The sequence below is a fragment of the Conger conger genome, chromosome 5, assembly GCF_963514075.1.
Source record: "Conger conger chromosome 5, fConCon1.1, whole genome shotgun sequence".
In the NCBI taxonomy this organism is placed as follows: Eukaryota; Metazoa; Chordata; class Actinopteri; order Anguilliformes; family Congridae; genus Conger; species Conger conger.
In genome coordinates this window covers 31,189,227-31,206,695 of record NC_083764.1, presented here as the reverse complement: position 1 = coordinate 31,206,695, position 17,469 = coordinate 31,189,227, and the positions used below count along the sequence as shown (strand labels likewise).

At 39.1% G+C, this 17,469-nt stretch overlaps 1 protein-coding gene across 2 annotated transcripts in view; it reads left to right on the top strand.

Moving 5' to 3' along the window:
- The window catches only part of LOC133128378 (serine/threonine-protein kinase MRCK alpha-like), a 159,555-nt gene that overhangs the window by 102,922 nt on the left and 39,164 nt on the right, over positions 1 to 17,469 (top strand). The window contains exons 20-22 of one of the 2 annotated variants that reach the window (XM_061241828.1): positions 1,696 to 1,787; positions 8,520 to 8,596; positions 13,569 to 13,607. In XM_061241828.1, the coding sequence (XP_061097812.1) occupies positions 1,696 to 1,787; positions 8,520 to 8,596; positions 13,569 to 13,607 (208 nt within the window). The remainder of the gene's footprint in view (positions 1 to 1,695; positions 1,788 to 8,519; positions 8,597 to 13,568; positions 13,608 to 17,469) is intronic. The other variant, XM_061241830.1, reaches the window with a different exon arrangement.

The following is a 17,469-nucleotide window of genomic DNA, read 5'->3' as shown; positions in this document are numbered from 1 at the left end:
ACAAGTATCCTCCACTGCCAGAACCTGCAGGTTCTTTCTGTATAATATACGCCGTATCCGTCATCTCCTGACTGAGAAAGCCACCCAGCTCCTAGTCCAGGCGCTCGTCATTTCCCGCCTGGATTACTGCAACTCCCTCCTAGCCGGTCTCCCAGCATGTGCTATCAAGCCCCTCCAGCTGGTCCAGAATGCTGCAGCCCGCCTGATCACCAGTCAGCCCAGGTCGGCTCATGTCACTCCGCTTCTCATTGGCCTCCACTGGCTTCCTATTGCCGCACGCATCCGTTTCAAGGCCCTAGTGTTGGCATTTCAGGCTGCTAAGGGGACTGCCCCACCTTACATACAATCCCTGATCACTCCCTACTCCCCAGCTAGACCACTCCGGTCAGCCAGCTCTGGTCGCCTTACGGTTCCCTCTCTACGTGCACCTGGCGGTCAAGCTGCACGTTCACGCCTGTTTTCCGTTCTGGTTCCTCAGTGGTGGAATGACTTGCCTACCACTGTCAGAACAGCAGAATCCCTCCCCCTATTTCGACGCAGACTCAAAACCCACCTTTTCAAACTCTACCTTAGTCCTCCCTCCTGATTTCCCCTGCCCCTCCTTTCTGATATCCCTATCCTTGTCTAACCCCCCCCACCCCCCCCAAAAAAAAAAAAAAAAAAAAAAAAAAAAATGCACTTCTGATGACAACTATGTTTAGAACATTTCCTGTGTATTTTGCTAGTTTCTGGATGTGATGCTCTGACTTATGGTAGAATCTATGCACTTGTAAGTCGCTTTGGATTAAAAGCGTCTGCTAAATGACTAAAATGTAAATGTGATACAAATGTCAGAGCATGGCACAGTCACCAGTTTTCCTCATTTTGCCCTCAGACCACAGAGTAACCCTCTAAACTGGGGACCTGTTTTGTCTCAGAGTGGACCACACCTTAGTTTTTTGCAAGCTAATTAACCAACAATATTAGTCTTATAGTTTTATCCTCAGGTGTAAAATGCAAGTCTCTCTGCAAATATATGGATGGAATGTTCACACAAGAGGTTGGAGAGCTGGCTAGAACCATACTGAATAGTGTGTGCATGAACACTGTTATGTTCATCTTTATGATTCATACATGTTACTGTTCTATTAATATATCTTGTTAAATTGGGAAACAATGCTTGTTAATGGTGTTTTTGGCAATACTCCCTTTAATGGACCTAGCTAGCATAACACTAGATGTGTAATATAATTAGAATTTTTGATGTTATAATTATAATAAAATATTAACAAAATATTAACTGAGACAATCCTGAATATGTGAAAAATAACGTTCTTTATGAATGTTCCAAAATCAAACATTCATTTTATAGAAAATAACTAATGTCTTTGAAAAATTGTGTGCCAGCCCTAGTTTGCAGTAATAGCCCAATCGAGGCCATTTATTTGAAACATGCACGAGTGAAAATGGGTGTTAAGGAACTGATAAACGGAACCGAAATTCACATTTCTTATTGGTTGCCCAGTCCTTAGAATTTTGGATCCGCTTCTAATTTGGAACTGGTTCTCAGTTCCCAACCCTATGTAATAGTCAGGTTAAAGCTCCCATACCTCTGTACTTCTGGCGGTGGTAGGACTTGGTTGTGGTTGGTTGGTTGGTTTGTTTCAAATGCACAAGGAGAGTCTGATGTGTGCTTCTACTCCTTTACCTCACCAGCAAACTGCAGGAATCTGAGAGTAAAAACCAGGACTTGCTGTCTGAGATTGAAAAGCTGAGGAATGAGACTGAAGAGCTGCGCTTGGGGAAAGGTGAGAACAGTTACTTGGTTCACCGCACTGTTAACCTCATTATGCTCCACCTGTGGTCCCTGCGCTACACGACTGACCACTGTCGTCATTTTACATCTCTGGTGGCAAATCATTGAGGAGTTCAACTTTTCTGACAGGCACGCTCACAAACATTCACATATCTCCATACCTACAACCCGATTTTTAGCTAGAGCCGAAAAACATAAAGAGGTAGAACTTCGGAAGTGGAACATAAGCAGTTGGAACTTACAGCCGTTAACAGAACATTAGAGTGCACCTGATTTTCGTTGTATGTCTGTACAATGACAATAAAGAATCTTGATCTTGATTTGGTAATCAATGGAGTTTTTCATAAAACAGTTTATTTAAACCTGGATCCAGGCAGACAAAATCCATTTTGTTCCCTTTCATTTTTAATGGTATTTTTAATTCCCTTTAATTTTGTCCTCTTTCTTTTTTTAAATACCTTGGTAGCTGATAGACTATTATAAAATTTGTTAACGTTATTGCAACCAGATAATTAAGTCACTGCAAGCACCCATAATATGATGTTATGAGTTGATAGCTGTTGATAGCTGTCGCCCTTGTCTATTTTCGGAATAGAAAACCAAGCCTACAGCGGTACCAGCAAAACATGTGGTGGAGTCTTAACATGCACACTGTATCCTGAATCTGTGATCATATAATATATAACCATTATGTTTTGATGAATAGTGAAGCTTCTGCTTGGTCTGTATCTGTATCTGTTTTCAAAGCAATCGGAATAATGGAATTGTATCCAGTTACATCTAGTTTTTAGTATACTATTTTTGAAACATTGCGGTTTTAACAGTCAGTAAGTTATCGTTAACAATAGCCTTACAGGTGCATCTCAAAAAATTTGAATCTCGTGGAAAAGTTACTTTTTTCCGTCATTTTATTAAAAAAGTGAAGCTTTCATATATTCTAAATTCATTGCACATAAAGTGAAATATTTAAAGTCTTTATTTGTTTTAATCTTCAGAAATCCAGTATCTCAAAATATTAGAATATTACATAAGACCAATCAAAAAAAGGATTTATAATACAGAAATTTCAACCTTCTGAAAAGTATGTTAATTTATGCATTCAATACCTGGTAAAATTAAATAACATCAAACTAGTTAGCTAGAAATTACTTGAATGCTGTGTTTCTTTATTATAATATGGCCCCCTCGCTTACTACTAGCAAAATTAACTAAATCTATATAGCCACATCCCTAACTGATCTAGTTAATTAGCTAACGTAACGTTGTTAGAATGTGTATTTACATGATAATATTGTACCCACTGTGTAGGTGCTGGTACATAATTCTTATTGTATTGAGACATTTTGTGCGACATGTTAATTGATGCAAGTACTCAAGACAGTAATTCATTCATATAGTTTTCAAAAGCTCTTTAAAATGTAAACATTCTCCTCATGTCATATTGTGACATCGTTCTGACCCCTCTATTGTTTTAAAATATTTATATTTTTTTTGTTTGTGTTCTCTGTATTAATTCAGAAGAAGATTTGCATGAAGTGACTGGATAAGTTACATGCATGCTGGTGAGAATGTGATTTTGGACAAGCAATAATGTGTATTATCATCATTTTCATTCATTTAATTAAGAATTTTAATTATTAGCACAGGCTTAGTTATAGGTCAGAGCATTATTTATTGTAAAAAATCACAGGTACATCATGATGATAATACACTTTCTTGCTTTGTCCAAAATCACATTCTCACCAGCTTTGCATGTGTTACTTACCAGTTACATATTATTCTTCTTCTCAGATTGAAACAAGCCTGTAAAATGGTATTATGTTGGTGTAGCATGGCAAGGATGGCTCTACACCTTGTAGTTTGTTGTGCAGAATACAATCCATGACTTTAATGGCCTTAAGTATGGTCAAACAATTGTTTTTATTCTTGGTCCATAAACATCTAATTCTCTTATGATAACAATATATGATGTAATGTATGATATACTATGTAATTCAGTTTAGTCATATTTGGTGCAATTTTGAGGCTCTTCGGTGCACTGTTCACTAAAGCAGGCAGTGTGGTATGGAAAATGGAATGGTATGCTCTGAGTACTGTATGTGTATTCCATTTTCCATATGCTTAGCCCTTATACCATGCCACATGTTTGACACACTGCCTGTTTTAACGCTTAGAGCACTAAAGTGGTCATTGCCCATTGTGTCAATTTAGAGGCAGATAAAATCCAGGGTTTACATAATGCATTTTTGTTTGGTGGTTAGAGCATTTGTCTATTGAATAGCCTTAACTTTTGTAAGTGAGCTCAGAGAAGGGTCTTAGGCGATAGCCTGTCTTAGTAGACAAGTAATGCAGTGTTTTTTGTTTGCATGTGAAACAATAAAAACAACATGAATAACCCCCAAAATGTTTTGTGGACGCAAAGATATGGTGGCCACCCCCAGACAAAGATTTGGGCATCCCTGTTTTAAATGTCTTTTACAATCAATCTGTTTGTTATCGAAAGCAAACCTGAGTTAAACATGAGACCTTTCAGCAAAATTTCAAGGTTTTTACGGTTTATAAATGATAAAAAAAGAAAAGGGGGCCCTGAGCAAAATTTTGGTAACCCTTTTGGATTATTGGATTATTTCTTACTTTCTAAAAAGATGATTACTAAGGCCCAGACCCACGTGATTAGGTTAGGGCTTCCATGAGTCAGGCAAGTATAACTTCAGGGCTGATATTTTTATTCTGAAGTAACTCCATGCCTTCTAAAGTATCCAAATGCGGTGGCATGGTTCCTCTAAACAGTTGTCCAAAGATTTCAGAATGAAGATGGTTCATTTCCACCAAGAAGGAGAAGGCTACAGAAGCTCTCTCAATGTTTCAAACTACCTATTTTCACTGTCAGAAGCAGTATTAGAAAATTGAAGATAAATGGAACAGTTGAAGTCAATGCAGAAATATATTTTCTGATAGAATGGCCCACAAGCTAGTGAGAAATGCTCAAAAGAACCCACACATCTCTGCAAATACATTCACAGGACAACAATACAACATACTTTCAACAAAGTAACCTACATGGCAAAGTTGCCTGAAAGAAAAACCTCAACACAATATTAAGCATCTGAAATATGCAAAAGAAAACATTGAGGTGCCTGAAGCCTTTTCAAACAATGTGCTTTGGACTGACTAAACCAAAATGGAACTTTGCCTTTGGCCACCACCAAAGAAGGTATGTTTGGAGAAAAAGGGTGAAGCCTTTGGAGAGAAAAACACCTTGCCAACTGTGAAGCAGGGAGGTGCTTTTATTATGCCAGTCCAGACATTAAAGTTGAAGAGAGGTTGGGTAGTCTAGCAAGACAATGACCCAAAGCATACCTCGATATCAACCAGCACAGACGGATGAAGGTTTTGGAATTGCCACCACAGTCCCCAGGCTTGAATATTATTGAAAATCTGTGGAGAGATCTCAAACATGTCATACATGCTAGGAGGCAGAATGATATTTCTGAGCTAGAGGTGTTCTGCCAGTTATAATATCTATATTACGATAGAGATAAAACAGTGGGCCCCAAAATTATCGGCACCCCGACTGGGAATGCACAAAAAATATAATTACTGAGACAATGCTGAATATGTGAAAAATAACGTTCTTTATGAATGTTCCAAAATCAAACATTCATTTTATAGAAAATAGATTTCACCAAAATCAAGGTTCCATAATTATTGGAAGCCCTGGTTTCAATAGTCTTTTCCTGTAATGCTTCACAAGGTTAAGGAACATATTTGGATGGATTTTGGATCGTTCCCCTATGCAGATCCAAAACATAACTGACCCGCCACCAAATTTCACTGTGGGTATGACGCAAATCTTCTCTTATACGTCTCTTTTTTCAATGGCCGATATACCAATGCTGTATCTGATTTAGTTGTTCTGCACCAAACAAGTGAGACCAAGTGAGTGCCAACTATTCTGGAGCCAATTGTATTTTGTTAAAAGGGCAATTCAGAAAAAAAATGAAATTCAAGTATGTTTCCACTTACCCAGAGTACTAGCTGTGGAGCTTCTCCACCCTAGCTCCCCATTGGTGCAATGACCTCCCCAAGAGCTAATTTGCACCTGTAGTCCCTGAGCTGGAGGATGATTGAGAGGTGCATTAAAAATAATTTGTACAAGACACAATATAGCAAATATCAGACAATATAATGGGATAAATAACATACCATTACAGAAAAAAGAGAAAATTATACTAGGCATTATACTAATCGTATCCTTACTCAAAACATGTAGATAAAAATCACACTGCAATATTAACATACATAACATCTGAACAGATACTGTATGTGCCCTATATTCAAAACAAATTATCCAGTTGGAGACATTATTCATGTGTACATGCTTCGATTTTAAATAATATTTCAATTTAGTTAAAAATGTGCTCCCTCGCTGCCCATTTTCCGCTGCAGTCTGAAGACTCATCTCTTCACACTATACCTTAACTCCTCTGCTGGAGTCCCCAAACCTATTTCCCTTTACCCCCTTGTATTTTATTCCTTAATCTATGACTTTGGAATTTGTATTTGTCTTAGGCCAATTCTGTATCTACCTTGTGTACTGACAATGGCCCTACAACCAGTCCTATATGAATTGTACCTTATCATGTTTGGTTGTTAGTTGTATTATCTTGATATGCACTGTTTTGTACATCATTTGGATAAAAGCATCGCTAAATAAAATGTAATGTATCCATCCATATAGTTTCACTGACATGGAACAAATGTAGAAATATCTCTTATCTGCATGAAAGATCGAATTAATTTCATTTGGGACTTTCCAGTCATAGTGTAGTTTTATCTAAGATGTTGTACTGTCATTGGCCGCGTTTCCCGAACGCGTTAAGAACGTTCTTAAGCTAAGAACGTTCTTAAGGACCTTCTTAGGCCTCCCAAAAGAAGCAAACGCGTTTCCCGAAACACCTTCTTAGCCTAAGATGATCTTTCGTAAGAAGGTTTTGTAAGAAGGGTCCGGAGCGTTCTTAAGAGCCTTCTTATCTCTTAAGAACGTTCTTTATCGGGAAACCCGGCCAACTTAACAGGCTTCGTAGCGACCAAACGCTTGCAGATCCAGCCGCATCAGGCAACTGACACATGAAATTGAGCACGGCAGATTAAAGATTAAAGAGTAAAGATTCCTTTATCACTGTGCATTTGCATACAAGAGAATGAGACACCGTTTCTCAACCAGCAACTGCAGTGCAAATAAAAGAGTCAAATAAACAAAACTGTGAGATCCGTTATCAAGCAAACGTATTTTATTTATTGTGAGGGCTAAAGTTAGATACTCGTGCGCAGTAACGTTACGTTCTTTACCGCGTAAATCCTCCGTGAGTCAGCAGGCAGTCGATGGTGTAGTGGTTAATGTTACCGTTTTTCGTGTGGAAGCCTCGGGTTCAAATCAGACCTCCACCCTTTCCACAGTTATTTAACACCTTATTTCCGGTTTAAACATTTATTATTATTGTTATATTTGTGTAATTGGCCATGTTTCGCACACGAAGAATTTAGAAATGTTACGGGTGTGGAGTGTAACTCCAATGATTTCTACTGGGGAGTTGTTGACCCAAAACAACATGCAGACGGAAGGTTAAAAACAAGATTTATTATACTAAAACACAAGTTAAGAACAGATTAAAATGTCTCAGTGTTAAAAGAGTTCCGGGCTCCGCCTCCCTCCCTCGGCCTCACTCGCGGATCCTGCGGGATGTCAGCTGTTCCCGGTTCTTGCACTCTTGCGACCAGGCCGTAGGCTTGCAAACCGTAGCCGGTTTCAAGCCAATTTTCTGCTGTCTGTCTCATAGGGTCTGTCTTTGCCAAAGTGCCCCATGGTTGGGGTAGTAGTACCGGCAAGAATTTCAATCCACTTTCACCCCTGATTCATACTAAAATCAAAACTTTAAAGTCAAGTTATTTATTCTCCACATCCTCTTATTTCACTCAAAGGCCTTTTTGCCCCGAAAATGAGGAAATTCCTACCCTGTTACATAGCCTACACATGGCAAATTAGAAAAGAAAAGTGTGGATTCAGCCCGCAATTAGTATTATAATCGCGTTCTGGCGCCTCATTTCCCCGCGCGTTATTCTCAGTGTTGTTTTATTGTAGGATGCCACTTGTTACATCAGAACTTCATCTGGGAGCATGTAATTATGTGGAACAATGGATTAGCCTGGCATCGATTGTTTTGAATCCAGCACTGAGGGGGTGGACAGCTCCCATTAAGAACGTTCTTTCAACCCTTCTGAAGCGCAGTCTTAAGAACGCCACTAAGAAGGTGTTCGGGAAACACTCGTAACTTAAGGATCCTTAACTCCTTAAGAACGTTCGCTATAGGGAAACGCGGCCATTATTGGTACAGCAGTGCTTCACAGTTACCGGAAGCACCATAATTACTCAAATCCCCTCATTAAATATGATCCAAATGTTTCAATTAAAAAATAACTTTTGTTGCTATATTGTGCCCCCTAAGTTTGTGTACTTAGTATACCACATCTGTATTTCTATCATGTCTCACCTCCCCTTTCCCCAAGCAAGGCTTGTATTTTAACTGCTTAGACACCAATATACACAGTAGATCCCCTTTAACGCACAGAGCATTTGCATCTATAATTAGTGTATGCTAAATTCTCATGTTGCTGTATGCCCTATCATCAATATTTTTTTGTTCACTACCCTCCTCTTTTCTAGGTGTGAAGCACCAGGATTCCCAGAACTCATTTCTTGCATTTTTGAACGCTCCAACCTCCACCCTCGATCAATTTGATGTGAGTATTGAAAAGTCACTTTTCATAAAATGTATGGTTGTCATTCGCCGCTCTGGAGAAGACATGTCCGTCAACGGATTGATGTCTAATTATTTTGTGGCTATAGATTGTTCAATTGATAACAGAAGTTGAAATTTTTTCCAAGGCTGGCAATGTCAAAACTTTTGCACCATTGCCTTTCTCTATACTGAACCTCTCTCTTTTTCCCCCTTATCTTTAACTGAGTTTTGACCTTGCTGTTCCAATACATTTTAATTTAATTTGCCGCAATTCTTGATTTGGAATCACACAATTAACATGTCAGTCTCAGATTTTATTAAAGGGTATTTTTATACATTTTGGATTCACCACGTAGAAATTACAGCAGTGTTTATACATAGTCCCCCCATTTCATGGCACTGTATTGTTTGGGACACATGGCTTCACAAGTGTTTCTTATGTGTATTTAATTGGTTACCCCCTGAATGCAGGTATAAGAGAGCTCTCAGCGCTTAGTCTTTTCATCACCTTTGGAAACTATTACTGCCAAAGTTCAAAAGAATAAAACAGAGACATCAATCAAACCTTAGGCTTACTAAAATCAATTGTTTAGAACATAATTAAAGAGAGAGAGAGCACTGGTGAGCTTACTAATTGCAAAGGGACTGGCAGGCCAAGGAAGACTTCCGCAGCTAATGACTCTTCAGGAGTCAGGTGTGGATTTGTTAATGACCCCTGTCCACAGAAGACTTCATGAACAGAAATACAGAGGCTATACTGTAAGCTGCAAACCACTGGTTAGCCGCAAACTCAACTGAACCCAATTGAGCATGCCTTTCATATGCTGCCGAGAACTTGCATGAGCAAAAGATGTCTACAATACAGGCCTGGCAAAGCATCACCAGAGAAGACACCCAGCAAATGGCGATGTCCATGAATCCCAGACTTCAAGCAGTCATTGCATGCAAAGGATATGCAACGAAATACTAAACATGACCACTTTCATTTACTTAACATTGTTGACCTCCCTCACCATCTTCCTCACTGCCCGTGTGGTTAACGTGCAATTGCATCCTCTTCCTGGCAAGCACTTTTTTCCAGTCATAATTCCAATGAGGTTTGGCAAACTCCTGATGTTTTGTTTATTGTGCTCAGTAAGTGCTGTCTTTGTGCCACCCTTACAGAGAGTTTGTTGGTATGGAGGTGTCATTTTATGATTGACCCCAATTCTGAAACTGTGATCCTGGGTTTACTTATGGCCTCCCTCACCATCTTATTTTCAGTTTGTGAGAATAATACGCACTTCCTGGGAAGTTTTTCAACCATTCCATGTTTGAATTAATTTTATTATTGCCCTTACAATGCTGACTGGTATGTTTAAATGTTTCCGGATTTTTTTGTTCCCATTACCAGACTGTGTCAGTTACTTACGATCTGTCTCTTCTGAATTGACAGTTCTTTGGCTTTTCCCATGCTGATCGGTGACAAAGGAATTTAGCATGCTTATTACCTCATTTTTATATGCGATGTGATGGAATGACACAATATAGTTCCTCTGACCTGTACTAAATTAAGTTAAATTGTAGTGTTTATTTCACTTTGTTTGATTTGTTTGTTTATGACCCATTCACATCACAAGACAGCTGCATTCTTCTTCTGTGATGCTTTTCCAGACTTTTACTGCAGCCTCTTTCAGTTGTTGTTGGTTTTGGGGGGGGGTTACATCATCAATGGAGATTAGTGAGCCCACTCCGGAAGCAGCCATGCAAGCCCAAGCTATGACACTTCCTCCAACGTGCTTCACAGATGAGCTTGCATGTTTTGGATCATGAACAGATCCCTTCTTTCTCCAGTTTGGCCTTTCCATCACTCTGGTAGAGGTTATTCTTGTTCTCATCAGTCCATAAAACTTTGTTCCAACTTTTGTGGCTCATCTCTGTACTCCTTTGCAGAATTTGCTTGATTCAGTGCAATGCAGAAGTGCAGCAATCAAAAACAATAGTTATGCAACTAAATATTAGTTCAGTAATTTAAAGTGAAGTGAATTTAAATCTTGAAAGATTTCTTCAGTTTATACAGTAAGTGTTTGAGTTTAAAGAGAAAAGTGTCTACACTGCCATTTCTTTTGAACAAATTAATATGAATTTTCTTTGCTGTAAAAGAATAACGTTTGATAAAATGTGCTAATGCTTTGATTTGGAATTGAATGTGTAATGTTTCCACTACATTTGAAATATTTAACTAAAAGCTATTAAAAAATATTAGCACTTTATTCACTTTTTTTAACACACTGCTATTTATTTGAACACAACTGTAAGTGACCAGTAATTTTGGCAGCCATACATGCCCAGGCCATAACACCCCGACCACAGATGTGTCACAGATGAGTTGGTATGCTTTGGATCTTGGCAGTTCTTTCTCTCCTCCATACTTTACATTTTCTATCACTCATCAGTTCATCTTTGTCTCATCTGGCTGCAAGACCTTTTTCCAGAACAGTGTTTGCTGTATATTAAGTAAACTGTAACCTGGCCATCCTGTCATTGCAGCTAACTAGTGGTTGCATCTTGCAGTGTAGCCTTTGTATTTTTGTTCATGAAGTCTTCTGCGGACAGTAATAACAAATCCACATCTGTGGGACAGGTCTTTGGGGATTTACTTTATTATTGCAAGGATTCTTCTGTCATCAGCTGTGGAGGTATTCCTTGGCCTGCCAGTCCCTTTGTGATTAGTAAACTCCCCAGTGCGCTCTTTCTTATTAATTATGTTCCGAATAATAATGTTAATTTTTGTTTCATTCTTGTTACTCAGTCTCATAATGGCTTCTTGGGCACAACTTTACTCTTCATGTTGATAAACAGCAATAATAGTTTTCAAAGTTGATCAAAAGACAATGTGCTGAGAAGCCATGTGTCCCCCAACAATCATGGTACCCTGAAATAGTGCCACAGCAAAGGGTCTGAATACTTATGTACATAAGAGATTTCAGTTTTTAATTTTTTATAAATTTGCTAAAATGTCTAAAAACCTTTCTCTTTGTCATTATGGTTTATGGAGTGTAGATTGATGGGCAAAAAATGTGTTGAATTAAATTGTCTGAATACTTTCTGAAGCCACTTTAAATATTACCCCGATGAAACCCCTCACCAGAAAAAAAAAAAAAAGTATACATTAATGGACATGAATCTCTTTTATATTTTAATGGTACACACACACAAAATGGTGGCCTTGTGTGTGTGTACCATTGTGTGACTAAACAGAAACACTATAGCAATGGTCAAAAAATCAAGCTATTTTTTTTTGTACGCTAAAATGTTTTTTTTTTTTTTTGCCTTCCGTATGTCCATTCCCTTTCGTCTGAGTAGCTGGTACATAGAGGTCCTAGGAGAGGAGCTTGATACTCTGCTCTCCACTCCTGCTTCCTTCTACAGCAGATCCTCAAAACTAGTTAATTCTATTGGAATAGCTATGTGCACTTGTATTGATCTGCATACTGTAATGATCAAGCTTTGTTATTGTATTTTATTTAAAGGGTAAGCACCACATAATGACACACCCCACAAATATTAGACCAATTATTTTTATTATAGAAGTTTTTCATTAAATTACACTGATATTGTGGTTAGTATGAATAAGAATGTATCACTAAGAATGAACACCCAATGTCATGCCAGAAAATTACTTCTCTGGTGTATGATTCAAGCATTACACTAGATTACTTTAATGGCATTTTGGCAGACACTTATCCAGAGCGACGTACAGTTGATTAGACTAATCAGGAGACAATCCTCCCCTGGAGCAATGCAGGGTTAAGGGCCTTGCTCAAGGGCCCAACGGCTGTGCGGATCTTATTGTGGCTTCACCGGGGATCGAACCGCCAACCTTGCGGGTCCCAGTCATGTACCTTAACCACTATGCTACAGGCGGGTCCCAGTCATGTACCTTAACCACTACGCGACAGGCGGGTCCCAGTCATTTACCTTAACCACTACGCTACAGGCAGGTCCCAGTTATGTACCTTAACCACTATGCTACAGACTGGTCCTAGTCATGCATCTTAACCACTATGCTACAGGCGGGTCCCAGTCATGCACCTTAACCACTATGCTACTGGCCGCCCCAAGCAGCTCTGGTATTACAGGTTGAGAATATGGCAGAAATAGACTGCATCAACATTTATTCTGGATCAATGGACAGTGTCAATGGCCCGATGTCTCTGATGAATATGTAGAAGACATTACTGATCCTGAGACAGTCCTTGAAGTACTTTGACAATTCTATGATAGCATCGGATAATGGCACAAGTGTAGAGCAAGCTAATTAGTATAGTGAGGCTACTTATAATAGCTATCTCATTGATTAATCACAATTTGGGGCTTCATGGAAGTTTCATAAGTAGAGTTTCTTGAATACCTTCACCCCATTATACCCCTAATATTTGCATTTACGTTAAAAACGTTGGTGACCTATTCTGTTAAAAATAATTCCATCACTGCCAGGATATGTGCACTGGTGTGCCACTGTAACATCGGTTGCATCCGAAAACAATTATTTTAACAAAGGATACCTTTGGCGAACAATGCTATTTTCACAATGCTACAAAGCTAATAATGATATCTTTCTTGCTCACACCATTTCTTCACAAAATATGACGAATTGGCTCATTCCGAAGAAAATCAGAGGCGGGGTGAAAACATTAGGCAATTACATCTTTTCGGGCTTATTTATTGCAGGCCAAATTATGCTTTTAAACATTGTGAATCATAGAATCTTTCTCCATTTGACGAGTGTAGTTCATTTTGGAAAATATCTGGTGCTAATGGTGATAATGTTTGTTTCTCTCCTTGGTGATGCTTTATCTAAATTTGTTTTCCTTGTATGTATGTGTCCCATTCTCACTACCTCTCACCTTGTCTCTCTCTATCCCGCTTCCTTTGTCTTTCTGTTTTTCTGTCTTCCTCTCTCCTCCTGTTTCTTCCTCTCCATTTTGAAGCGTTCTACTGCCTCCGTGACCGCTAGCAAAGGCAGACGTGTAAGCTCCCGATCTCATTTCTATCTGTGCTCAAGATGTCATATCAACTCACACTGGCCAGTATGTTATGTTTGGAAGTGATGCATGGCCATGCACGTTGTGTATTTTTTCCCACAGTGTGCCATATGGCAGAAAACCACAAATTCAGTGCACTCACTCGCTCAGATACTCACTCAGTCGCTCACTCAGGGACACTCTGACATGAAACTGCTCACAAGCACCACAAGTATTGCACCAATCATTGGTTAGAAACATTTAGAACCCAAAAAACTACTAGGTAAGTGTGGCTGATGATACATGATTGTGTTCCTGGGAACTAGATAAGTGCATTTCCTGCGGGGTGTGATTGTGGAAAATCTGTGGACTCAGTGGCTACTACTTCTAATACTATGGAATACCTGGTCTTTGGTAGGTGGTTGCTAAGGTGTTGCTGGGTGGTTGTGAAGCTGTTGCTAGGCATTTGCTAAGAAGTTGCTTGGTGGTTGCTAATGTGTTGCTACAGTATTGCTAGGTGGTTGCTAGGGTATTGCTAAGGTGTTGGTCAGTGGTTGCTGAGGTGTTGCTCGGTGGTTGGTAGGTGGCTGCTAGGTTTTTATAACAAGGCAAGGTGTTACTGCATAATGCAAGGCAATTGGTTTATTGGAAGTATATGAAGCATATGAGCATTTTTGTTGAATGAAAGTCTCTGAAGCATATAACCATTATTTATATTTATCAGAAGTATTTAGGCTGCTAGGGTATTTTCAGTCAGTTGTGAGGTGGTTACTAGGTATTCATAACAGGCAATCACAGTCATGGGGTGTTATTGCATAATGGAAAGAAAAAAAGTTACATTCTGAGAATCAGTATGAATGTTGAACATTTTGATGTATAATATATTTATGTAGTGTAAAGACTCAGAGAATAATGTCAGTAAAAAAAAAAAACGTCTTAAAATTCCAATTCCGTCAGTCCACTATTCATTTTTATGGGACTTTTCCCCCGGAAAACATTAAATATCTTGGAAATTAATGGGAATAAGCTGTGAGCAAGCACGCCATTCGGGATCATGTTGAACGTTTTCCAGTTGGTTTGGTGTCGAAAACTGGGAGGAGATGATCAGTATTAAGAATGCAAAATATAATGTTAAAAGCAAAAGATCTGCAAGAGACAGGCGGTGTTAAACGTAACTACTATGCCCCACCACCATAGGTGGAGGGTAAACCAAGGCTGTGATGTATAGGAGAGTAGAGATTTGTCCTCCCACATATTAGAGAGTTTTCCTTTTTAATGTTATGAGCCTGAATTATTGTACAGCTATAGATGTTTTGGTACAGAGTGCCGGTTCATCAACTGCATATTTTGAAACCAGAATTTAAGGACTATAAACACAGGTAGAGGGTGAGTCAACATGTCAGTGAGCCTTTTTCAATGATAGGAAGGGATTTACAATGGTCTTGTAACAATATTTTAACACAAAAATCTTACCTATTGTACTTTTAAATTCCATAGGTATAATCACATACCATTATATAATGATAATTATTTAAGCTGATCCACTGCCAGCAGACATGGGTCATTACTAGCTAGTGAGGACTATTATATACCAACAATTCAACACACATATCCACTTCAGGGCTGCTCATGTTTTTTTTTAATGTACAATAGTCTCTCAACAAGTCAAACATGTGCAGAGAATGCAGATGCAAAACTTTTAATTTAATTATCTGGTAGCCTACTTTCTTTTAAAGCTGTAGGCTATTGTTTTCTCTTCTGATAATATGTAAAGATTGGGAAACACGAGGTTGTTGTCAAGTGACTATTTTTTCTGATGGTGCAGAATGATGGAGATAACCATAGCTAGTTTTCACACTGAAGTTTGAATGTCAGCGACAGCTTGTAGTTAGGAAAATAGCAAAGACGAGTGAACTGCACCATTGTTCTGATTTAGAGCGTTTGCCAAATTACCTATGTTATGTAATGTAACTACAGCGAAGCAAATTAAAATGCCTTTAAACACTAAAATGGAAAACATACCAGCAGAAAAGGTAGCCTTGTCCAGGTTGGATGGATTAAGAAAAAAAAAAAGGAAAGTAGGTGAGATATGATAATGACAGGGAAGCTGGAGCAGGTATGACACCTGATTGACCCTCCAAAGGACGTTTAAGGGCCCCACAAACTGGGGGCTCAGTTGGAGGTAAAGGTTCTTGGTGGAGAGTCAGACATGATCCTCAGGCTGATAAATGGGGGGCCTCACCGCAGTGCCAGTCAGCTTGCTTTTTCTGATGCTGGACTGCTCGCTGGAGTCAAATGTGGGCTGCGTTCCATGCTTCCTCTGAGTAATGGAACCACTCATCCACCGACCACTGGAGCCTCTGTCTGACTCAAATTTGGTGTTTACTCAGCCCAGGGAAGTAACCGGTCCCACTCACCTTGCTGGTTCTTGCAGTGGCTTTGGAGAAACCTGCCAGGCTCCTGGTTAGTCCACCTGCCTGTGACCAGACATGAGACTCACCATAACCCCCAGCTTCTCCCTGAAGGCTTTCCATACACACAATGTGAATTGGTGGCCACAGTCAGAGACAATGTCCTCTGGGAGGCCGTAGTGCCGGAGGCACTTCTCAGCCTTGACATACAGCTGGTTGTCCAGATGAAGTCTGAGGACTGTTTTTCGATGTGCTCCTCCAAGATGGCATAGTAAATTAGGATGTCATCTATATACTCAATGATCTGGGCCCAGTATTTAAATACTTTTAATCTAGAATACGAATTATCCAGATTTTTTAATCCCTTTTTTTGCTATCCCAGATCAAATTGATCCTGCCAGGTTTGTCAAATAATTTTCAAGTGGGATCATTCTGATCCAGATACCACAAGATCAGGATGACATAATTTAGATTTGCTTTTGTCTTTGGATATGTCTCTCTCTATTGGTCAAAGGCAAACATTTTTAGACATTTAAACATTAACCAAAACATGTTGGAAAATGTATAATTAAGTTTGCATAATTAGTCCTATTCAGATATTTTGGTCCATTCAAGGCTTTAAAAAACGAGAAGTACTTTAAAATCGATGCACTTTTCGACAGGTAGTTTCGGCATCTTGCAATCGCATCATATTTCAAATTTTAGTGATCCTTTGAAAGTGAAAGATATGTTTTTAATATGGACATCGAATGAGAGATCTTGATCAAAGCCTAGGTTCTTAATATATGCGTCAGTAGTAGCAGGGGAGTTCAAGCGGAGAACGTTGTGTGCCGTCCACTCTTGTGTACCATCTCTGAGACAAGCATCCAGATTAGAAAGTTGTGAAAGTTCATCAGGTTTGGCAGAAATATAAAGCTGCTTGTCATCTACATTGCAATGGAAATTGACACCATGTTTTTGCAACACATCACCAAGGGGGGCATATACAAAGAGAATAGGAGCGGCCCAAGCACAGAACCTTGGGGAACACCACGTCTCACCCTAGAATATGTGGAGGGCTCCTCATTTATTTGCACAACTTGATAACGATCTGTGAAATAGGATCTGAACCATGACAGTGCCCCATCTCTTATGCCAACAATGTCTTTGCATCTATTCAGAAAGATATTGCGGTCTACTTATCACACAAGGCACTAAGATCCAATAGCAAAGAGTGAACTTCATGAATTTGACCAAATACTGTAATAAATTATTTTGCCTGATTGGCTCAAGCATTACATTACCTGCTGTTGTTTTGTCTTTACACGAACAATCATATTGCAAGAGCACTTAAAAGCACAGATAAACCCAAGTACATATTTGTACTATTACAAATCGAGGCAACCAAAGAGTGCATCAGGACAACCAAAGGTTGCGATCAATAGCAGAAAAAAGATTGTTTGCTACCCTAAGGCTAT